At 50.6% G+C, this 24247-nt stretch overlaps 1 protein-coding gene across 1 annotated transcript; it reads left to right on the top strand.

The window, feature by feature from the left end:
* Nucleotides 1–18073: 18073 nt before the first annotated feature.
* On the top strand, nucleotides 18074–24036 carry PODNL1 (podocan like 1; the record flags this gene model as incomplete). The annotated part of the gene is made up of 9 exons (XM_080715388.1): nucleotides 18074–18352; nucleotides 20317–20410; nucleotides 20854–20918; nucleotides 21030–21139; nucleotides 21360–21516; nucleotides 21697–21812; nucleotides 22452–23109; nucleotides 23650–23798; nucleotides 23886–24036. The coding sequence occupies 9 exons, from the start codon at nucleotides 18074–18076 to the stop codon at nucleotides 24034–24036; spliced, it is 1779 nt and encodes a 592-aa protein (XP_080571514.1).
* Between the last annotated feature and the right edge of the window lie 211 nt (nucleotides 24037–24247).

Below are 24247 nucleotides of genomic sequence, written 5' to 3'. Positions count from 1 at the left end.
TCCATCAAAGTCTTCTCGGATCCTGATTGGTAGCTACAGTAGCAGCCCCGGCAACTCGTGTCTTTATTCCGCCCCTCCTCACAGGCAAGCCAATCAGGAGTCCCATTTGCCCTTCTTGGCTAGAAAACGCTAACCCGATAGGTGAATATTTCTATCCGTCCCGATGTCGTCACGCCCTCTGTGCTGGTGGGTTTCTATGGAAATCGCCGGCGGTCCAGGCCCTTGGGCGGGGCGAAGGGAACCTGTGGTCCAGAAGGGCCAGAATCCCCAGTCCAGAGCTGTCCGCACCTAGTCGGTGGGCGGAGGTCTGACGAGCATCCCTTGGACAGCTAGACTCTGACAAGGAAAGGGATTTGGAAAAAAAAAAAAGGCATTCCGTTAGAGCATCTTTTAGACAGATGGGCTGGAGGGATGAGGATAATAATAGCATCAATCACATATCACTTTTTGTAAACCAGATATGGTTTTGATTTACAATAATTCTATGTAGTAATGCTTGTTATTTCTCTTGTACTTTTTTTTTTTTTGCGATAATGGGGACGGAACCCAGAGGCATTCTACCTCTGAGCTGCACTCCCAGCCCTATTTTTTATTCTTTATTTATTGAAACAGGATCTCACTGAGTTGCAAAGGGCCTCGCTAAGTAGCTGAGGCTGTCTTCGAACCGCGATCCTCCTGTCTCAGCCTCCTAATGCTGGGATTATAAGCGTGCGCCACCATGCCTGGCTCTTGTGTTTTTTCTTTCTTTCTTTCTTCTTTCTTTCTTTTTAGTACTGGGGGTGGAACCTAGGGGCCTTCTACCTCTGGGCTACAGCCCCAACCTATTTTATATTTTATTTGGAAAGAGGGTCTCACTAAATTACTGAGAGCCTCACTAAGTGGCTGAAGCTGGCTTAGAACCTGCGCGATCCCCTTGTCTCAGCCTCCCAAGTACTGGGATTACAAGCATGCGCCACCACACCTGGGGATGGAACCCAGGGGCATTCAACCTCTGAGCTACACCCCTGCCCTATTTTTTATTCTTTATTTTGAAACAGGATCTCACTGAGTTGCAAAGGGCCTCACTAAGTAGTAGTTGAGGCTGTCCACGAACCATGGTCCTCCAGTCTCAGCCTCCCAAATGCTGGGATGACAAGCGTGTGCCACCACGCCCGGCTCTTTCTTTACTTTTTATTTGTGGTACTGGGGACTAAACCCAGAGGCCTTCTACATCTGAGTGACAAAACCTGGCCCTATTTTATTCTTTTATTCTTTGGGGGGTGGCATTGGGGATTAAACCCAGGGACATTCTACCTCTGAGCTACACCTCTAGTCTGATTCTTTATTTTTATTTATTTATTTATTTATTTATTTATTTATTTATTTTTGCAGGTCTGGGGATGGAACTCAGAGGCATTAGACCTCTGAGCTACACCCACTGGCCTATTTTTTATTCTTTATTTTGAAACAGGTCTCACTAAGTTACAGAGAGCCTTACTAAGTAGCTGAGGCTGTCCGCAAACCATGATTCTCCAGTCTCAGCCTCCTGAATGCTGGGATTATACATGTGCACCACCACGCCCGGCTTTTTTTTTTTTTTTTTTTTTTTTTGTACTGGGAATTGAGTTCAAGGGCATTCTACCTCTGAGCTACACTCCCAGCCCTTTTTTTTTTTTTTTTTTTTTTTTTTTTTTGCGGGTCTGGGGATGGAACCCAGGGGCATTTGACCTCCGAGCTATACCCCCTGCCCTATTTTTTATTCTTTATTTTGAAACCAGGTCTCACTGAGTTGCAGAGGGCCTCACTAAGTAGCTGAGGCTGTCCGCGAACCATGATCCTCCAGGTCTCAGCCTCCCGAATGCTGGGATTACAAGCGTGCGCCACCACGCCCGGCTTTTTTTTTTTTTTTTTTTTTGTACAGAACTGAACCCAGAGCATTTTACCTCCGAGCTAAATCGCCAGCCCGATTTTATTTCTTATTTGGAGACAGGGTCTCACTAAGTTGCAGAGGATCTCGCTAAGTTGTCAAGGCTGGCTTTGAACCTGCGATCCTCCTGTCTTAGCCTCCCAAGTACTGGGATTACAAGTATGCACCACCACACCCGGCTTTTTTTCCCCCCATACTGGGGATGGAACCCCAGGGCATTTTATGTCCAAGTGACACCCCCAGACCCATTTATGATTCTTTATTTTGAAACAGTGTCTCACTGAGTTGCAAAGGGCCTCACTAAGTAGTGGAGACTGACCATGAATGGCAATCCTCCTGTCTCAGCCTCCCAAGTACTGGGATTACAAGTGTATGCCGGGCGTGGTGGTGCACGCTTGTAATCCCTGCGCTTGGGAGGCAGAGACAGGAGGATCAAGCAGGTTCGAAGCCACCCGTGCTGGCTTAAGAGACCCTGTTTCCAAATAAAAATATAAAAAATAGGTGTCTGGGAGTGTAACCTGGAGGTAGAAGGGCTTCCAGGAACCCCAGTACCACCAAAAACAAACAAGTGTATGTCACCAAGCCCAGTTTATTCTTTATTTTGAAACAAGGTCTCACTAAATTGCAGAGGGCTCACTGAGTAGCTGAGGCTGGCTGGGAACCGGGATCCTCCTTTCTCAGCCTCCCAAGTATTGGGATTACAAGTGTGTGCCACCACACCTGGCTTTTTTTTTTTTTTTTTTTTTTTGCGGGTCTGGGGATGGAACCCAGGGTCATTTGACCTCCGAGCTACACCCCCTGCCCTATTTTTTATTCTTTATTTTGAAACCGGGTCTCACTGAGTTGCAGAGGGCCTCACTAAGTAGCTGAGGCTGTCCGCGAACCACGATCCTCTGGTCTCAGCCTCCCGAATGCTGGGATTACAAGCGTGTGCCACTACACCCAGCTCACACCTGGCTTCTTTTATTCTTTCTTTCTTTCTTTCTTTCTTTCTTTCTTTCTTTCTTTCTTTTTTCTTTCTTTCTTTCTTTTTTGTAGTACACGGGGTGGAACCCAGGGGCTTTTCTACCTCCGAGCTATACTCCCAGACCTATTTTATACTTTATTTGGAAACAGGGTCTCACTAAGTTCCTGAGAGCCTCACAAAGAGCTGAGTCTGGCTTTGAACCTGTGCGATCCTCCTGCCTCAGCCTCCCAAGCGCGGGGATTACAAGCGTGCGCCACCACGCCCGGCTATTCTTTATTCTGAAACAGGGTCTCACTAGGTTGTTGAGGGCATAAGATGCTGAGGCTGTGATCCTCCTGCATCAGCCTCCCAAGTGCTGGAATTATAGATGTGTGCCTTTGTGGCCGACTTGATATTTTTTTATTATATCATGGCATGCTAGAATTTCCTGAGCATAGGCTCCTGCTCCTCCTGTGGATGAACCCGTGCCAGGCAATTTCCCAACTGTCCATCTTCTGGAAGCCTGGGGTCCTCTTGGCCAATGGCCTCCTTAGCTAGAATGAGGACCCAGTGCTGGGCCCCACTTTCATCCCTGTCCAGAGCCCTACCACCACTTACCCCAGGAGAAGAGACTGCACCAGTTATCACTGTTGCAGACAAATAGCCCCAAATACAATAGCATAAAACAATGTACATGCTCCTCCACTTATATTAAGTTAGGTTCAGATAGACCTAACATCAGTTGAAAGCATTTTAAGCACAAAATGCATTAGAGCCAAGGGCAGTGACACAGGCCTGTAATCCAGTACTTGGGAGGCTGAGATAGGAGAATTGCAAGTTTGATGCCAGCCTCGACAATTTAGTGAGGCCGTCCGCAACTTAGTAAGACCCTGTTTCCAAATAAGAAATAAAATTGGAACCGGTGTGGTGGCACATGCTTGTAATCCCAGCATTTAGGAGGCTGAGACAGGAGGATCATGGTTCAAGGACAACCTCAGCTACTTAGTGAGACCCTTTGCAACTCAGTGAGACCCTGTTTCAAAATAAAGAATAAAATATAGGGCTGTGGGAATAGCTCAGAGGTAGAATGCCCCTGGGCCGGGACCGGGGCCTGCTCTACAGCGAGGCCGGAACCGGAGCCAGCGAGGCCAGGACCAGGGCCTGCCCACAGCAAAGGACTAGCAGATCCCTGCAATGGTGCGGTCAGGGAGCACCTGCAGCTGCTGCTGCTTCACCTCATCTCTCAGCAGATTCCCAGATCCAAGTGACCTCTATTTAAAAAAAAATTGGTTGTGAGTGGATCATCTCGTCAAAGTTACTCAGCTTCTGGCTTTCAGGATTTCAGTAAGTGGGAATCAGTGTGGAAAATAAAAGGAGGGCTTCCAAGGGAGAAAGAAGCTGTAATTGATCGGATGTGGGGAAGTAGAAACTCTGATACATTATTGGGATTGCAAATTAGTGCAACCACTTTGGAAAACACTATGGAAGATCCTCAGAAGAATGAAAACGAATTTACCATATGATCCAGCAATACCACCTCTGGGTATCTACCCAAAAGAATGAAAACCAAAATACCAGACTAATGCATGAACAACCATGTTCTTAGCTGCACAGTTCACCATTGCCAAACTATGAAACCAGCCAAGATGTCCTTCAACAGATGAATGGATTACAAAACTGTGGGATGTGGGACCTGGAGTGGTGGCACACACTTGTAATCCCCACGCTTGGGAGGCAGAGACAGGAGGATCGCACGGGTTCGAAGCTAGCCGCGCTGGTTTAAGAGATCCTGTTTTCAAATAAAAAGTATAAAAAAGTATAAAATAGGTCTGGGAGTATAACCCGGAGGTAGAAGGGTTTCCAGGAACCCCAGTACCACCAAAGGAAAAAAAAAAAAAAAAGGTTCAGCCAGCCAGTGAGGTAGCACACACTTTTAATCCCAGTACTTGGGAGACTGAGACCAGAAAATGGCAGGTTTGAAGCAAACCTCAGCAATGTAGGCCCTCTGCAACTTAGTGAGACCCTGTTTGCAAATAAAAAATAAAATAAAATAGGAGCCGAGTGTGTTGTGGTGGCGCACGCTTGTAATCCCAGCATTTGGGAGGCTGAGACGGGAGAATTGTGATTTGTGGACAGCCTCAGCTAATTACTGAGTCTCTTTGCAACTCAGTGAGACCCTGTTTCAAAATAAAGAATAAAAAATAGGGCTGGGAGTATAGCTTGGAAGTAGAATGCCTCTGGGTTCTGTCCCCAGTATTAAAAAAACAAAAAACAAAAAAACTGGGAAATGAAGATTGTGTGACATTATTAGCTAAATTGCACACTTTTGTGGTGCCAGGGATTGAATGCTGAGGCTGGTCTCAAAACTTCGATCCTCCCATCTCACCCTGCCGAGGACTGGGTGAGCCAACACGCCCAGTGTATTTTATTATTTGTAATACTGGAGGTTGAACCCAGGGATAGTCTACCTCAGTAACATATTCCAAACTCTAAAAGAAAACAACTTTTCTACCCAGCAAAACTTTCCTACCCAGCAAAACTTTCTATCAAATTAGATGGAGAAATAAGAAGCTTCCATGACAAACAGAAACTGAAGGAATTTATGTCTTCAAAACCAGCACTAGAGAAAATACTCAAAGAGATTAACTACAAAGAAGAAATAGGTAAGCCGGGCGTGGTGGCGCACGCTTGTAATCCCCGCGCTTGGGAGGCAGAGACAGGAGGATCGCGCAGGTTCGAAGCCAGCCGCGCGTGCTGGTTTAGGAGACCCTGTTTCCAAATAAAAATGTAAAAATAGGTCTGGGAGTGTAGCCCAGAGGTAGAAGGGCTTCCAGGAACCCCAGTACCACAAAAAAAAAAAAAAAAAAGAAAGAAGAAGAAATAGGTAACACACACCAGAACCAGAGAAACAAGATTTTCCATCCAACAGAAAACTAAGATTAGTTATCTATGGAGATTCATTACTTATGTTAATCTTTTACCTATCTCTAAATTGTATTGTTTGCTTTTATTGTTGTTAATTTTTAGGAATTCTAGTTGGAATATTAATATACCTTCAGATATAGCATTTAGAAATATTTTATCCCATTCAATCAGTAACTTTTAACTGTTTACATTGTCTTTGGATATACAATATTTTTTTTTATTTTTTAGGGAGTTTGTATACTCTTCTGTTGCCTGTGCCATTGAAATCATATCCAAGAAATCACTGCCAATTTCAATGTTGTGAGGTTTTATGACCCAGATTTTCTTCTAAAAGTTTATAGTCTTAAGATTTATATTTAGGTCTTTTATCTATTTTGAGTTAATATTTGTATATGGTGTTAGGTAAGGGTCCAATTTTATTCTTTTTCATGTAATTATTATTTTTCAACAATATTTAGTTAAAAGATTATTATTTCCCCCACCAAATGTTCGTGGAAACCTTGTCAAAAATAACTTGACAATATATGAAAGAATTTATCTCTAGGCTTTTATTTAACTCCAATGGTTTATATATCTGCCTTTAGAACAGTACTACACTGTTTCAAATATTGTAGCTTTATATGGTTTGAAATCAGAAAATATATATCTTCTAGCTTTGTTCTTTTTGGAGATCGTTTTGGGTATCTAGAGTCCATATTCTATATTAGGATAGATTTTTTTTGAAAAATAAATATATAAATATATGATAGTTTCACCTAAAAAAAAAGAAAAGAAAAAAATATTCTCTGGTAAGAAAGAAAGCAAAAAGAAATATTGAAATGTTATCTTTAAGTTATCAAAAGCTTGGTATCAGACAAATGAAACTGTTTTGTGAGATTATCGTTTTTAATTTTGGATAAATTGCTATAATACCAGATGTCAACCACTAAGCCAAGCATGGGAAGGAGGGATGGGGAGGAAATGGGGTGGGGATCGGGTGGGGCCTGACTGGGCGATGTGTGCATGTATGTCTACAAAAGTTTGTATCCCACTATGATGTATGAATACAGTGCACCAATAAAAAATTTAAAAAAAAATAGAACTGGGGGGTTAGCTCGTAGGTAAAAATATCCCTCAATTCTATCCCCAATACCACAAAAGGAAAAACAAAAAACTATCTAAGCTATGAAGCCAGGCATGGTGGTACGCACTGTAATCCCAATACTTGGGAGGCAAAGGCAGGAGGATTGCAGGTTGGGGGTCAGCCTCTGCAACTGAGGGGGATACCCCATTTTTCTGAACAAGCACCATGTTCCAGACGATTCTGAGCAGCCAGTCCTTTTCTGCACGTGCACTGGTTTGCTGTCACCCAAGCGAACATGTGCACTTAGACCACAGAGTTGTAAGTCAGATGAATCACAATTCACACATGGAAAATAATCACGAGACAGAATGAGCTAAGTCCATGGAACTAGAAATGAGAAAAGTTTTTCCCCCACACCCGACATTAGTGACCACTAGCTTGCTTGCTTTCTTTCTTTCTTTCTTTCTTTCTTTCTTTCTTTCTTTCTTTCTTTCTTTCTTTTTTTTTTTTTTTTTTTTGTGGTCCAGTGAACTAAACTGAGGGACATGCTACCACTGAGCTTAAGCCTCAGGCCTCTTTATTTTTTAATTTTTTTAAATTTTGGGGTACTGGGGATGAAATCCAGGAGCATTCTATCTCTTAGCTACACCCCAACCTTTTCTCTTTTTTTACTTTTTTCTTTTATTTATTTATTTGCATCTATTTTATGCTGAATTTATTCCCGTGCCATAAGTTTTTGTTTCTTCAGTGTCTTTGGGGATGTCTTTTTCTTCTGGGCCGCCTCCTCCTCTGGCTTAGGGACCCTTTGCTTCTTCTCAGCGAGGGTCTAGGGTCGTCTCCGTGTGTGTGTGGGTGGGGGGGGGGTCATGACTGAGCTCTGGAAGTGCAGCGGTGCATGCTGGGGCTTTGTTCACCTGGAGACGCTCAATGACCAGAAAACCGACATCCAAACCCTTGAGTTCAGGATTGTTTTCTGCATTTTTATATTTATTTATTTATTTATTTATTTATTTATTTATTTATTTTTGGGAGTACTGGGAGTGGAACCCAGAGGCATTCTACCTCTGAGCTACATCCCTAGCCCTAATTTTTATTCTTTATTTTGAAACAGGGTCTCACTGAGTTGCAAGGGACCTCACTAAGTAGCCGAGGCTGTCCTCGAATGGCGATCCTCCTGTCTCCCCTCCTGAATGCTGGGATTACAAGCGTGCGCCACACGCCTGGCTTCTTTCTGCATTTTTAAACATGTGCAGCAAAAAATTCAGCACACTTTTTGGGCCACTGACTCTGGGTTCAGCCCCACTGTTCGGCCTGGGCACACCTACAACTCTTTTGTAAGGCTGGAATGGCACACACCGCTTCTTTGAAGCAACACCCTTCAGACCCTTGGCGGCCTGGGCAAGATTCACGATTTTCTTAAAATGAAAGCGTGGATGTGAACCTTTTGATTTGCATGATTTTGTAGGAATTTCTGGATCGAGAGAGTAGCAGATCATTTTCACAGATCCACCTCAGGCCACTTACAGAAAGAGGGTTTTTTTTTTTTTTTTTAGGGGGTACTAGGGATGGAACCCAGGGGCATTCTACCTCCAAGCTCTATTCCCAGCCCTATTTTTTTGTGTGTGTGGGTCTGGGGATGAAACCCAGGGGCATTTGACCTCCGAGCTACACCCCCTGTCCTATTTTTTTATTCTTTATTTTGAAACGGGGTCTCACTGCATTGCAGAGGGCCTCACTAAGTAGCTGAAAAAGGGCCTGAGTTGCTAAAACTGGCTGCAAACTTGTGATTCTCCTGTCTCAGCCTCTGAGGTACTGAGGTTACGAGACACCATGCCCGGTTTATTTTTTATTTTGAAACAGGATCTTACATTAGGTCCTCTGTAAGTTAGTGAAACCTGTTTCAAAATAAAGAATAAACCGGGCATAATGGCACACGCTTGTAATCCCAGCATTTGGGAGGCTGAGACCAGATTGCGGTTCACGAACAGCCTCAGCTACTTAGGCCTTCCACAACTTAGTGAGACCCTGTTTCAAAATAAAGAATAAAACATATGGCAGGGGGTGTAGCTCAGAGGTTGAATGTCCCTGGATTCCATCCCCAGACCTGCAAAGAAAATAAAAAATAGGAGCCAGGCATGATGGCGAACGCTTGTAATCCCAGCATTTGGGAGGCTGAGGCCGGAGGAGCATGGTTCGTGGACAGCCTCAGCTACTTAGTGAGGCCCTTTGCAACTCAGAAAGACCCTGTTTCAAAATAAAGAATAGTCGGGCGTGGTGGCACACACTTGTAATCCCAGAGCTTAGGAGGCTGAGACAAGAGGATCGCACAGGTTCGAAGCCAGCCTCAGCTACTTAGTGAGGCTCTCAGCAACTTAGTGAGACCCTGTTTCCAAATAAAGTATAAAATACATCTGGGAGTATAGCCCGGAGGTAGAAAAGCCTCTGGGTTCCACCCCCAGTACCACACACACACACATACACACACACACACACACACACACACACACACACACACACACACAGAATTTAAAAATAGGGCTGGGGGTGTGGATTGGAGGTAATATTCCCCTGGGTTCCATCCCCAATATCACAAAAGAAAAAAATTAAATTTAGGCCGGGCGTGGTGGCGCACGCTTGTCATCCCAGCATTCGGGAGGCTGAGACCAGAGGATCGCGGTTCGCGGACAGCCTCAGCTACTTAGTGAGGCCCTCTGCGACTCAGTGAGACCCGGTTTCAAAATAAAGAATGAAAAATAGGGCATGGGGTATGGCTCGGAGGTTGAATGCCCCTGGGTTCCATCCCCATACCCTCAAAAAAAATTTTTTTTTAATTTAAAAAATAGGGCTGGGAGTGTAGCTCCAAGATAGAATGTCCTGGGTTTCATCCCCACTACCAAGAAACAAACAAAAACCCAGGGTCTCACTAAGTCGCAGAGGGTGGCCTCAACCGTGTGATCCTCTGGTCTCAGCCTCCCGAGTACTGTGATGACAGGCGCGCACCATCAGGCCGCGCTCCTTCCCGGCCTGTTGGTCGGCTCTCACTGGCAGGCCCGCTGTCCACCTGCCATTCCCCCTCAGGCCCAGGTGCCAGACACTCGGGGCTGTCCCTGCGTCCCAGAGCCAGCTGCCGTGATTCAAACCTGACAGGCCTCGGCCTGCTCATCATACCAGACACACATGTTTCTTCATTCCTTCCTGGAAAAACTGCAATAAAACCTCTGGTCCAGTCTCTTCTCTCCCTCTCCTCTGACTCTGGGCTTATGGGGTTCTCCAGGTGCCCCCTGCAGTGGAGAGTGGGGACAAGCTGTCTTGGCCATAGTCTGTGTAATGTTGAAATCGAGTTAGGGAGTCGTGAAGGAGGTAACCACCAGCCAAGTTATCAAAAGCTGCTTTAATCAACTGGCGCCTTTGCGTGATATCTACCGACCTTGGGGAAAGGGGCCATGAGACACGTGGTCAGCAGAGTTGCGTGGCAGAGCGGAAGTACCGATACTTTATAGCGGGTGGGGGTTTGGGTGGGGCTAGCAGTGTGGGAATGCCTATTTGAGGGACATCTGGATTCTGTCTCGTGATATCTGGAGTCTCCAGACATCTCCGCTATAGCTTCCGGGGTTCCGCCTCCTGTCCCTGCTGCGGGGTCCTGTCGGGGAAGGGAGGAACCCGACCTATCAGTCTGTCCTACCTGCACACTGGGGATGGAACCCAGGAGCATTCTACTTCCAAGCTACACCCACAGCCATATTTTTTAGTCTTTATTTTGAAACAAGGTCTCACTGAGTTGCAAAGGGCCTCACTAGATAGCTGAGACTGGCCACAGCTGTGATCCTTCTGTCTCAGCCTCCCAAATGCTGGGATTACAAATGAGCGCCACCACCCAGCCCCAGCCCTACGCTTTATTTTTTATTTTTTACTTATTTATTTTTTTGCGGGTCTAGGGATGGAACCCAGGGGCATTTGACCTCCGAGCTACACCCCCTGCCCTAGTTTTTATTCTTTATTTTGAAACTGGGTCTCACTGAGTTGCAGAGGGCCTCACTAAGTAGCTGATGTTGTCCGCGAACCGTGATCCTCCGGGTCTCAGCCTCCCGAATGCTGGGATTACAAGCATGCGCCACCACGCCCGGCTTTATTTTTTATTTTATTTTATTTTATTTTTTTGGTGGTACTGGGGTTCCTAGAAGCCCTTCTACCTCCGGGCTACACTCCCAGACCTATTTTATATTTTTTATTTATTTGGAAACATGGTCTCTTAGGCCAGGGAGGCTGACTATGAACCCGCGCGATCCTCCTGTCTCTGCCTCCCAAGCGCGGGGATTACAAGCGTGCGCCACCACGCCTGGCTGATTTTTATTTTGAAACAAGATCTCACTGAGTTGCAGAAGGCCTCACTAAGTGCAGAGGCTGGCCACAAACGTGCAATCCTCCTGTCTTAGCCTCCCAAGTCTGAGGTGACAGGCATGTGCCACCACACCTGGCTCTTCCCATAGACTATTTATTTATTTATTTATTTATTTATTTTCATTTATGTTGTGGTACTGGGGATGGAACCCAGGGGGATTCTACCTCTGAGCAATACCCTCAGTCCTATTTTTATTCTTTTTTTTTTTTTTTTTTTGGTGGTACTGGGGTTCCTGGAAGCCCGTCTATCTCCGGGCTACACTCCCAGACCTATTTTATTTTTGGAAACAGGGTCTCCTAAACCAGCGCGGCTGGCTTCGAACCTGCGCGATCCTCCTGTCTCTGCCTCCCAAGCGCGGGGATTACAAGCGTGCGCCACCACGCCTGGCTGATTTTTATTTTGAAACAAGATCTCACTGAGTTGCAGAAGGCCTCACTAAGTGCAGAGGCTGGCCACAAACGTGCAATCCTCCTGTCTTAGCCTCCCAAGTCTGAGGTGACAGGCATGTGCCACCACACCTGGCTCTTCCCATAGACTATTTATTTATTTATTTATTTATTTATTTTCATTTATGTTGTGGTACTGGGGATGGAACCCAGGGGGATTCTACCTCTGAGCAATACCCTCAGTCCTATTTTTATTCTTTTTTTTTTTTTTTTTTTGGTGGTACTGGGGTTCCTGGAAGCCCGTCTATCTCCGGGCTACACTCCCAGACCTATTTTATTTTTGGAAACAGGGTCTCCTAAACCAGCGCGGCTGGCTTCGAACCTGCGCGATCCTCCTGTCTCTGCCTCCCAAGCGCGGGGATTACAAGCGTGCGCCACCACACCCGGCCTATTTTTATTCTTTATTTTGAAACCGGATCTCACTAAGTTGCAGAGGGCCTCACTAAGTAGCTGAGGCTGCCCGTGAACCACAATCCTCCTGTCTCAGCCTCCCAAGTACTGGGATTACAAGCATGTGCCACCACGCTTGGCTTCCCTCTTCTGATTGGCTACTACAGTCTCCAACAGCCTCTTATTGGCCCTCACCTCTGGTAAGCAAAGTGAGATAGGCTGCTGTCCTACGCCCATGCTACCACAACTGTCCCCACAGCTCTCCCTGCCCAGAGCACAGAGCCTGTGGGACCCACTCCTGGTGCAGGTCTTCCCGTGCGTTCCATAAATACGCGTCCTCTGCTCCAGAGGCCGGGGTCAGGTCACTGGACCTGCCTTCCTCTTTGCTCCATAGAACTTCCTGCTGGATAGGGCCGTGCTGGGCTGGGCAGGAGGGCAGGGCTGGGCCAGGCAGCCCGGGGCAGAAGAGTTAGCCACAGGGAGATAAGGCCGGGGGATGTTCACGGAGGAGCAGCTGCTTCCTAGCTAGGCACACCTTCCACCCTCGGGATCGCAGCGACTGGTTCTGGGAGGACATGTGCTCTAAGTGAGATTCACACGGTCCCGTTTGCAGCCGACTGCTGAAGCAGGCGCCGTATGCATGTTGCTGCAGGGGAACCTCTGTCTCTGTCTCTGTCTCTCTCTCTCTGCATGCAGGCACGGCACTGGAGATTGAACCCAGGCTGAGCTACACACCAGCCCTTTTTTGAATTTTTTGATTTTGAAACACGGTCTCCTTCAATTGTGTGTTTCACTAAATCACTGAGGCTAGCCTTAAACTTCCCATTTCAGCCTTCAAAGTTCTAGGATTATAGGCCTGTGTGTGCCGCCACGCCCAGCCTGGGGGACCTCTAACACTGCACAGAGACTGCTGGTAGAGGCAGGAGGTGAGGAGAGAGTCCACATCTGGGCCCGTGGTACGCGCCCTGCCAACAGGCGTAGGCCGTGCGGTTTGGTTTGCGTTAGCTCCCTGCCGCTGGGTCCCTAGCACGCACCGATGGCGCCTGCCGCCCTACGGCCGCCCTACGGCCGCCCTCGGCCCCTCCCAGTCGAGCACCCAGGATGTGCACACCCTTCTTACAACCCTCTACGCATTACTTTGTTTCTGAACATAACAGCCCAACGTGGAGGGGGATTTCCTGTCTTTTTTGGTTCTGGGGATTTAACACAAAGGTACAGCCCCAGCCCCCACCCCCTTTATGTGTGTGAGTGTGTGTGTGTGTGTGTGTGTGTGTGTGTGTGTGTGGTACTGGGGGTGGAACCCAGGGGCTTTTCTACCTCCGGGCTATACTCCCAGACCTATTTTATACTTTATTTGGAAACAGGATCTCGCTAAGTAGCTGAGGCTGGCTTCGAACCTGTGCGATCCTCCTGTCTCAGCCTCCCAAGTGCTGGGCTTACAAGCGTGAGACACCATGCCAGGTCAGCCCCAGCCCTTTTTATTTTGAAACAGGGTCTCACTAAGTTGCAGGAGCTGGCTTTGAACCTGAAATCCTTCCATCTCAACCTCCCAAGTACTGATTATAGGCATGTGCCACCATACTTGGCCTCATCTCCACTTTTTTTTTGTTTGTTTGTTTGTTTTTGCAGTACTGGGGATGGAACCCAGGGGCATTCTACCTCTAAGCTACACCCCAGCTCTATTTTTCATTCTTTATTTTGAAACAGGGTCTCACTGAGCTGCAAATAGCCTCATGTAAGTAGCTGAGGGTGGCCTTGAACCTGCAATCCTCCGGTCTCAGCCTCACAAATGCTGGGATTACAAGCGTGAGCCGCCACCACACTAGGCTCCATTTTTTTTTTTTTTTCTTGTGGTACTGGGTATGGAACCCAAGGGACTTCTACCTCCAGGCTACACCCACCCCCGACTTATTTTATGTTTTATTTGGAAACAGGGTCTCACTAAGTTGCTGAGAGCCTCACTAAGTAGCTGAGGCTGGCTTCGAACATGTGCGATCCTCCTGTCTCAGCCTCCCAAGCGCTGGGATTACAAGTGTGGGTCACCATTACTCAGGATTTAGCCTGTGGCGTCCAGAATGACCTTCCATTCTCCCATTCTTAGCCACACCAGAAATTTCAGCTCCTCTGCTAACCCAGAGATATAATATCAGAAAACAAAAGTTTTTTTCTTTTGCTGGCTGCACTAAAGTTATTGCTCAAAGATTTTTTTAAATCTCAATCAGCCTTAGTTAACCTGGTAACTTCAGAAAAGTTGTCCAATTAGACCCCTGTGAGATGTAATTAAATAAATTTATTTTCAGCCGGGCGTGGTGGCGCACGCTTGTGATCCCCGCGCTTGGGAGGCTGAGACAGGAGGATCGCGCAGGTTCGAAGCCAGCCTCGCTGGCTTAGGAGATCCTGTTTCCAAATAAAAATGTAAAAATAGGTCTGGGAGTGTAGCCTGGAGGTAGAAGGGCTTCCAGGAACCCCAGTACCACCAAAATAAATAAATAAATAAAGTTATTTTCTTCTATTGACAAAATCGATATTTTAAGACACTATGGATGCTTTTATGATGTCATGGATTGCCGTGGTGATTTACGATACAGTTTTTAAGGTGTGTGGTCAGATAAGATATGCATTGTCTTTAATATTATTCCTTTTGCAAAATTAAGGTTTTAAGGCGCTAGAGTTCAGCAGGGGTGTACTATGGATAGACAGGCTAGAGGATTACTTTTGGCAGTGAAATCGGGAGACCCCAAAGTCTGCAATAATTCTTTAAAACTGGCTTCAAGGTTGTTTACCGGAAAAAAGTTACAGGAGACTAAGTCATATCATACAGGGATTCGAAATTTGCCTTAGAAATTAATTCTTTTTTTTTTTGTGGTACTGGGGTTCCTGGAAGCCCTTCTACCTCCGGGCTACACTCCCAGACCTATTTTTTTTTTTTTTGAAACAGGGTCTCATAAGCCAGCGCGCGCGGCTGGCTTCGAACCTGCGCGATCCTCCTGTCTCTGCCTCCCAAGCGCGGGGATTACAAGCGTGCGCCACCACGCCCAGCCTGCCTTAGAAATTAATTCTAAAAAATAGCTTGTTAAGTCCACCAGGCAGGCAATCTAGAGACACACGACCAGGTGAGGACTGGCAGCTTGGTTTCACTCATGGGGAAACTTTTAGATCTTTTTTCTCGCAACATCTATAGTCTCGTGATCTCAAGTATGTCTCCTGGTGCCTGGAGTCTTGTAATATCTCTGCTTCCAGGGTTCCGCCTCCTGTCCCTGCCGCCGTCACTTTCGGAGTGGGAGGGACCCGACCGATCAGAACCCAGGAAAATTCTATCTCCAAGCTACACCCCCAGCCCTATTTTTATTCTTTATTTGGAAACAGGGTCTTACTAAGTTGCAGGGTGGGGTGCTCACTAAGTAGCTGAGGCTGGCGATGAGCCTGCGATCCTCCTGTCTCAGTCTCCCAAGTACTAGGACTACAAGCGTGTGCCATCACACCCTCATGAAATTTTTAGGTATTTATTTATTTATTTATTTATTTATTTATTTATTTATTTTGCGGTACTGGGGATGGAACCCAGAGGCATTCTACCTCTGAGCGACATCCCCAGCCCTAATTTTTTGTTCTTTATTTTTGAAACAGGGTCTCACTAAGTTGCAAGGAGCCTTGCTAAGTCGCTAAGGCTGTACGTGAACCACAATCCTCCTGTCTCAGCCTCCCAAATGCTGGGATTACAAGCATGTGCCACCGTGCCAGGCTAAATTTTTAGTTTTGAAACAGAGTTTCACTAGGTTGCTGAGATTCTAACTATGTTGCTGAGACTGGCTTCAAACCTGTGATCCTCCTGTCTTAGCCTTCCAAATATCCAAATACTGAGATTCCTTTTTTTTTTTTTTTTTTTTTAGTACTGAGTATTGAACCCAGGGGCATTCTACCCCTGAGCTACACCCCCAGCCCTATTTTATTTTTATTTTGAAACAGGGTCTCATTAGGTTGGTGAGAGTCTCACTTCTTGCTGAAGCTGTCCTCAAACCTGTGATCTTCCTGTCTCAGCCTCCCAAGTACTGGGATTACAGCACATACTGCCATACCCAGCTTTCCATTTTTCTTTTCTTCTTCTCTCTCTCTCTCTCTCTCTCTCTCTCTCTCTCTCTCCCTCTTTTTTTTCCTGTGATACTAAGAAATGAACTCAGGGGCATTCTAACTCCAAGCTATACCCCAGCCCTCTTTATTTTTTATTTCGAAACAGGGTCTTGCAAAGTTGCTGAGAATCTCACTACACTGCTAAGGCTGGCCTTGAACCCGTGATCCTCCTGTCTTAGCCTTCTGAGGACAGGGATTCTTTGTATGTGGCACTGTGCCCAGCTGAGACCCCATTTCATCTCCATTTACTTGTGGGAAATCTGCAGTTTGGGCAGGAAAGTGAGTTGGCCAACATCATCATCCCCTGGGAGATGGAGCTACTGAGGGATTTGACCTTGGGCGGAGACCAGGCTCCTTAGCCTGGGACCGCACAGCCCGCTTCCTGAGCTATGTGGGCTGCGTCCTTCATGCACAGTCCTATGGTCTGGACCCCAAAGGCTCCTGTTTGAGGCTCGTCCCCAGGCAGCAGTGCTCAGGCCTTTGGGAGGTGACTGGGTTATTAATGGATTCTTTTTTTTTTTTTTTTTTTTTTTTTTTGCGGCACTGGGGATGGACCTAGGAGCATTCTACCTCTAAGCTATACCCCCAGCCATATTTTTTGTCTTTTTATTTTTTGAAACAGGGTCTCACCGAGTTGCGAACGGCCTCACTAAATAGCTGAGGCGGTCCGTGAACCACAATGATCCTCCAGTCTCCTCCTCCCAAGGGCTGGGATTACAAGGGTGCGCCGCCACGCCCGGCTTATCAATGGATCCTTGATTGAATGGGCCGAGCAGAGGTGGTGGAAACTGTAGCAGGTGGGGCTGACTCTCCTTTGCTTCCGGCTGCCGTGAGTGGAGCAGCTCTCCTGCACCACACCCTCCCCGTGCTGTTCTCCCTCCCCTGGGACCCTGAGCTGCGAGCCGCCGGCCAGCCAGGGACAGGCCTCCGCAGCCCCGGGCCTCCCTTAAGCCGACTTTCTCAGGTGTCTTCTCAGGGCAACGAAGACAGCATCATCGCACTGAACTCAACACTGAATGCTCCTGGCCGGCAAAACAGCCATCACCACACTTTACAGAGGGAAACTGAGGCCCAGGGATGTGGCAGAGTCCAGGGTCATACCCAGTGTGCCGGCCCTGGCTCCTGCCCATAACCACCAAGCTGGTTCCACCACACATATAATTTCCTTCCAGGCAGCTGTGGCCTTTTGGGGAGGGGGGGGGTCTGGCTGTCAACAAAACCAGCTGGCTCCTGGGGGGAGGTGTGGGCAGTGGACCTGATCAAGGCCCCCAGGCTGGCGTCTGGGCTGACAGGCTGCGCCAGGGCCTCCTCTGACCCCTGGCTGCCGGCCCCACCTCCTTGGGGACTGTCCTCAAGCTTCCCTCACCCCCTCCTCCCCAGCCCTGCTTCTGTGGTTGGCCCAAATACCAGACAAGGCGAATCTCAGCTTTTCCTCAAACATTCCTTGTCCGCAGCCCGGCCCAGCCTGGCTGAGGAGGTTATGAAAGCAGAGCTGGGGTGCTGGGGGGAAGGGGATGGCCGCCATCCCGCCACCATCCGGCCTCCTGCCCGCCCTCCCCAAGGCGGGGCAGGGTGGGCCGGCTCCCAGCCTCTCCTGAGAGAAGGCTGCCCTGTGCGTTAGGGGTGCGGCTTGTAAGAGATGGGGGCCCACAGTGATCACAGCAGTGGTTCCAGAAGGTGACTGCCTGGTTTACGTTAGGAAGCTCCGGCCACAGTTTGGGTGACGAGCCCCCGCTGGCCAGGCTGGCTATGGTAAGGCGTGTGGGGGTCTGAGTGTGGGCTGACCCGTGCCGCTGCCCACTGGTGACTGTGGTCCGTGCCTGCCACCCCCCTCCAGTCCTAACCAGGATGAGGGGATGCTCTGGTCGCTATGGCGACCCCTGCTCAAGGCCTGGGAACCACTGACAGCCCCCTCCATTCTCAGCGGCTGAGTTGGCTGCTGCTGCTGCTGCTGCTGCCGGGGCCCCCACCTGCCCCTGGCATGGAGGACCCAGCCTTCCCCCACCTGGGGGAGAGCTCGCAGCCCCCACCTCGGTTCTGTCCCTGGCGCTGCTCCTGTCCCCAGGCCGACACTGTGGACTGCGCTGGTCTGGACCTGCAGGTGTTCCCAGACAACATCACCAGGGCCGCTCGGCACCTCTCCTTGCAGGTGGGCAGGGGCTGGGCACCCGGGAGTGAGGGGAGCTGGGGGGCGTGGGAAGTGATGGGTGGGCCCACGTGACAGGCCGTGGCCTGGATGTCAGTGTGCAGGTGGGGGTGCGAGAGGTCCAGGCTAGAGACATGGGGAACGGGAGGAGCTGGGGGCTTGGAATGGACACCTCAGAGGTTACAGGGTTGCTTGGTCAGCATGATGGGGCATTGCTGGGTGCAGTGGCACACCCCTGTCATCCCAGTACTTGAGAGGAGGATCACAGGTTCAAAGCCAGCTTCAGAAACCTAGTGAGACTCTCAGTATCTTTTTTATTTATTTATTTTATTTTATTTTTTTTTTTTTGCAGTATTGGGGATGGAACCCAGGAGTGTTCTACTTCCGAGCTACACTCCCAGTCATATATATATATATATATATATATATATATATATATATATATATTTTTTTTTTTTTTTTTTTTTTTTTTTTGTGGTACTGGGGTTCCTGGAAGCCCTTCTACCTCTGGGCTACACTCCCAGACCTATTTTATACTTTTTAAATTTGGAAACCTATTTTATACTTTTTAAATTTATACTTTTTAAATTTAAATTCTCTTAATTAAGCCAGCGCTGGTGGCTTTGAACCTGCCTGATCCTCCTGTCTCTGCCTCCCAAGTGTGGGGATTACAGACGTGGGCCACCACGCCCGGCACTATTTTTTATCTTCTTTTCTTTTCTTTTCTTTTCTTTTCTTTTCTTTTCTTTTCTTTTTGTGGTACTGGGGTTCCTGGAAGCCCTTCTACCTCTAGGCTACACTCCCAGACCTATTTTATATTTTATTTGGAAACAGGGTCTCTTAAGCCAGCGAGGCTGGCTCCGAACCAGCACGATCCTCCTGTCCCCGCCTCCCAAGCGCAGGGATTACAAGCGTGGCGCCATGCCCGGTGTCTATTTTTTATTCCTTATTTTGAAACAGAGTCTGAGTTGTAAAGGGCCTCACTAAGTAGCTAGTAGGAACCGCGATCCTCCAGTCTCAGCCTCCCGAATGCTGGGATTACAAGCGTTCACCACCACGCTCAGTTTCTCAGTATCTTTAGAAACCCTTTTTCAAATTAGCTGGGCATGGTGGCTCACAGCTGGCTGAACAGGAGGATCACAGGTTTGAGGACAGCCTCGGCAACTTGGTGAGACCCTGTTTCAAAAAAATAAAAAGGGCTGGGGGTGTTGCTTGGAGGTAGAGCAGCCCTGGGTTCAAACCCCAGTATTAAAAAAAAAAAAGATAGGTATTTGGCAGCAATTTGGGGATGTTGTGGGGGTCAGTGCTTTGGTAGTTAGAGGATTGTTTAAGGTAGACTGTAGGGTAATGGATATTTGGGTCAAGATCCTGGTGGTTAGCTGGGAGTGGTGGTGCACACCAGCAATCTTAGTATTTGGGAGGCTGAAAGAGGAGGATCATAAGTTTGAGGCCAGCCTCAGTTAGTGAGACTTTCAGCAATCTAGCAAGACCCTGTTTCTAAATAAAAATAAAATAGGGCTGGGGGTGTACCTTGGAGGTAGAATGTTCCTGGGTTCCATCCCCAGTCACACACACACACACACACACACACACACACACACACACACACACGATTTTAGTGGTTGTGGGATTTGGGAGTGATGGGAACATTGGTACCCCAAAGAATTAAACTAAAATGTGGAGATGTAGCAGGGCGCAGGCTCGATCGGGGAGATTGGCAGAGAGCCCGCGGCAGTTTTGGGGATGAACATCTTGATGGTGACTGGGTGGTTTGTGGTTGCTTATGGGGCGATAGGTATTGCATTTGGGGTCTCAGATGTGACCCCACTGGGGTCAGGGCAACAGGGTGTCTGGGGTGGACTGCGGGTTCCTGGGGTGCCTGGGCTTGCTGGGCTGATGGAGAGCGGAGAACCCTGCGTTGAGGGCAAAGGGCCATCGGCTGAGGGTGTGAACACCCCCCCCCCCAGCACAACCAGCTTCAGGAACTGCCCTACAACGAGCTGTCGCGCCTCAGCGGCCTGAGGACCCTCGACCTCCGCAACAACCGCATCTCCTCGGGGGGTGAGGACGTGCCCCCCCCACCACCACCAGGCGCTGCAGCGCTCTGCGCATTTCCCACAAGTGTTCTTGGCTGAGCAAGATGGAAACGGGCCCAGGGCTGCGGGTTGTGGTTTTCAAGTAAGGGCAGGCAGGCAGGCAGGCAGGGGGCGCATGCCTGGGACCCCGGGACTTGGGAGGCTGAGACGGGAGGCTGGTGGATTCCAGGACGGGCTTCGCAAGGAGTGAGATTCTCATCAACCCAGGGAGGCCCTGTTTCCAAATAAAATAAAATATAAAATAAAACAATAAACTAAACTAAACTAAAAAGAGCTGGAGGTGTAGGTTGGAGGTAGAATGCCCCTGGGTCCAATCTCCAGTGGCACACACACACACACACACACACACACACACACGGGCCTGCCCCACCGGACCTGGGGTCCCCTCCTTGCTCCCCGCCCATGCAGGCCTGCCCGACGAGGCCTTCGAGTCCCTCAGCCAGCTCCAGATCATCTATCTGGCCCACAACGAGGTGAGCACCCAGCCCAAAGAGGGCTCAGCCCACCGGGGCTGCGCAGCACTGGGGGACAGGGCGGGAGAGTGGGAATGGGGGGCTCCTGGACCAGGGGCTCTACTCTCGCAGCTCACTGCGGCCCCCCAGTTCCTGCCCCGCTCCCTCCGCATCGCGGATCTGGCTGCCAACCAAGTAACGGAGATCTTCCCGCTCACCTTCGGGGAGAAGCCTGCACTCAGGTAGCCCAGGCGGCCCGGCCACAGCCAAGGGGCGGTGGGCACGCGCCTGCACCGGGGCCTGAGGGGGAGGACGGGGCCCGTGCGCTGTGGGGAGAACTCCAGACAGAGGGTGCGTGTGCGCATATACACACAGGCGCACGCTCGTACACGCCTGGGGCTGGGGTGTAGGGGTGGCCGCGGGTGGCAGGGTGGGCTGGTGGCCGAGCCTGGCTCCCCTCAGGTCCGTGTACCTCCACAACAACCAGCTGAGCAACGCCGGCCTGCCCCTCGACGCCTTCCGCGGCTCGGAGGCCGTGGCCACCCTCAGCTTCTCCAGCAACCAGCTCAGCTACCTGCCGCCCAGCCTGCCCGCCTCCCTCGAGCGGCTCCACCTGCAGGTGCCCCTGCTCTGTCCCTGTTGCCATCCGGGCCCCGGCACCTTCCAACCTTCTGACCGTCCCCCAGAGTTCCAGCAGTGAGCTTGTGGGCACTCCGTTACTCAAGAACCTTCTATGGCTCCCAGCTGTCCACACTCCCAGACCCTCTGTCTCAGTCTCATTCTCTTCTCCCTTCACCAGAACAACCGCATCACCAAAGTGCCCAGAGGAGCCCTGAGCCGCCAGACGCAGCTCCGGGAGCTCTACCTGCAGCATAATCTACTGACAGACAGTGGCCTGGACGCCACCACCTTCAGGTGGAGCCCAGAGGGTGGGACGGGTACAGCCTCGTGTCCCAGCAGGAGCTAGACGTTTAGTCTAGATCCCGGTCTCCAGAGCCCTCCCTGCATGACTTTCAGCCCAAGCTTTTAGTTAGCGCCTACAGTATACCAGGTTCAACTGAGTCCTGGCAGGTGCCTTGCTCCCTCCTCCCCTGCGCTGGCTGCTGTATTCTGCAGCGTCATGGCTGCCGCACGCACGTGTGCATTTCTACCTCAGTCCTACACGCCTGTCCTGGTCACCCTCGCAGCTAACCTTTGGACTGGAGCCCGTCCCAGCACCCCAAATTCATGCCACCCAACTTTCAACTTATCACCCGCAAGTTAGAATCCCCAGCTTAAGGTGGGTGTGGTGGCACATACCTGTAACCCCAGTACCTGGGAGGCTGAAAGAGGAGGAGCGCAGGTTTGAAGCCAGCCTCAGCAACTTACTGAGACCTTCAACTTTAGCAAGACGCTCAGCAACCCAGACTCAGGGCTGGGGTGTAGCTCGGAGGTAGAGAGCCCCTGGGTTCCATCTTCAGCGCCCCCTGCGATCTCGAGCTCACATCTGTCTGGGGCTGCTCCCCAAACTCCCCTGGGAGCCCCACCCGGCCTGACGTCCTCCCTCCCCAGCAGCAGGCTGCGCAGCCTGGAGTACTTGGACCTGTCTCACAACCAGCTGGCTGCGGTGCCTGCCGGGCTGCCCCGCACCCTGGCCGTCCTGCACCTGGGCCGCAACCGCATCCGGCAGGTGGAGGCGGCCCGGCTGCGGGGGGCCAAGGGGCTGCAGTACCTGCTGCTTCAGCACAACGCGCTGGGCGCCTCCGGACTGCACGCGGGGGCGCTGCGGCCTCTGCGGGCCCTGCACACGCTGCACCTGTACGGCAACGGGCTGGACCGCGTGCCCCTCGCGCTGCCCCGCCGCCTGCGGGCCCTGGTGATGCCGCACAACCACGTAGCCACGCTGGGCGCTGGGGATCTGGCCGCCACGCCGGGCCTGGCTGAGCTCAACCTGGCCTACAACCGCCTGGCCAGTGCCCGCCTGCACCGCCGGGCCTTCCGCCGTCTGCGCGCCCTGCGCAGCCTCGACCTGGCTGGCAACCAGCTGACCCGGCTGCCCGAGGGCCTGCCCGCCACCCTGCGGGCCCTGCGGCTGCAGCGGAACCAGCTGCGGGCTCTGGAGCCAGAGCGGCTGGCCGGCCTGGGCCAGCTCCGGGAGCTCGGCCTGGCGCACAATGGGCTGCGCATCAGCGACATCGGGCCTGGTGCCTGGCACGAGCTGCGGGCCCTCCAGGTCAGGACTGTTCCCAGGCTGCCCCCGGGGCCCACCACCCTCACGGCCTGCCCAGCCCCTGCCTCCCTCCCGTAATGCCACAGAAAGGGTCAGCTCAGGCCAGCCCTGGCTCAGATGAGACAGAATGAGGCCAGGCCTGTAGCACAAGCTGATGACTCGCGAGGCTGAGGCAGGAGGATTGCAAGTTCAAGGCTAGCCTGAATCACTTAGCAAGACCTTGTCTCAAAATAAAAAGGGCTGGAGCCGGGCGTGGTGGCGCACACCTGCAATCCCAGTGCTTGAGAAGCTGAGACGGGAGGGCCGCAGGCTCATAGCCAGCATCAGCAATTTAGTGAAGCCCTTGGCAACTTAGTGAGACTGTTTCAAACTAGAAAAAATAAAAAGGGATGGGGGGTGTGGCTCAGTGGTAGAGCAGCCCTGAGTTTGAGCCCTAGCACCATAAACACAAGAAACAGGAGCAGGAGAGGCCTGGGGGGGGAGTGACTGAAGGATGCCGTGCTGTGTCTGGGCCATCAGAGCACCGCCTGCCCCGCCTGCCAGGTGCTGGACCTGAGCCACAACCAGCTGTCCTTTGTGCCCCCCGACCTGCCTGGAGCCTTAGAGGAGCTTCACCTGCAGGGAAACCGCATCAGCCACGTGGGCCCCGAGGCCTTCCTCAGCACGCCCCGCCTGCGCGCCCTCTTCCTCAGGTGCTGGTCCAGGTCCAGGTGGGTGGGGCAGCCTGGCAGGGCGGCCACAGGGGGCTCCCCTGCCACTGTCCCGGCCCCTCTCTCCAGGGCCAACAGGCTCCACGTGACCAGCATCGCCGCAGAGGCATTCCTGGGCCTCCCTCACCTGCGCGTGGTAGACACGGCGGATAACCTGGAGCCTGTCCTGGTCCAGCTGCCATCTGCAACCCCGCGTCAGCCACGGGGAGGGGGCCCCTGAGCTGAGAGGGCCCGCAGAGCACTCTGGCCTCGGGGGCTCCCCGGGCCATGACCTACTCTGCCCAGAGCTGGCACAAGCATCCTGGGGGAGGGTGAGCACACACGCCCAAAGGTCCCCGAGTGGCAGGCCAGCGTCACTGCAAACGGAGTGGTGGCAACCGTCTGACCCTTCCCAGAGCGCCTCCGCCCACAACCCTGCCACGGGGCTCTCT

Source organism: Muscardinus avellanarius (genome assembly GCF_963383645.1).
Source record: "Muscardinus avellanarius genome assembly, chromosome: 18".
NCBI lineage: Eukaryota > Metazoa > Chordata > Mammalia > Rodentia > Gliridae > Muscardinus > Muscardinus avellanarius.
The sequence above is the reverse complement of the archived record's forward strand: the minus strand, read 5'-3'. Positions and strand labels throughout refer to the sequence as shown.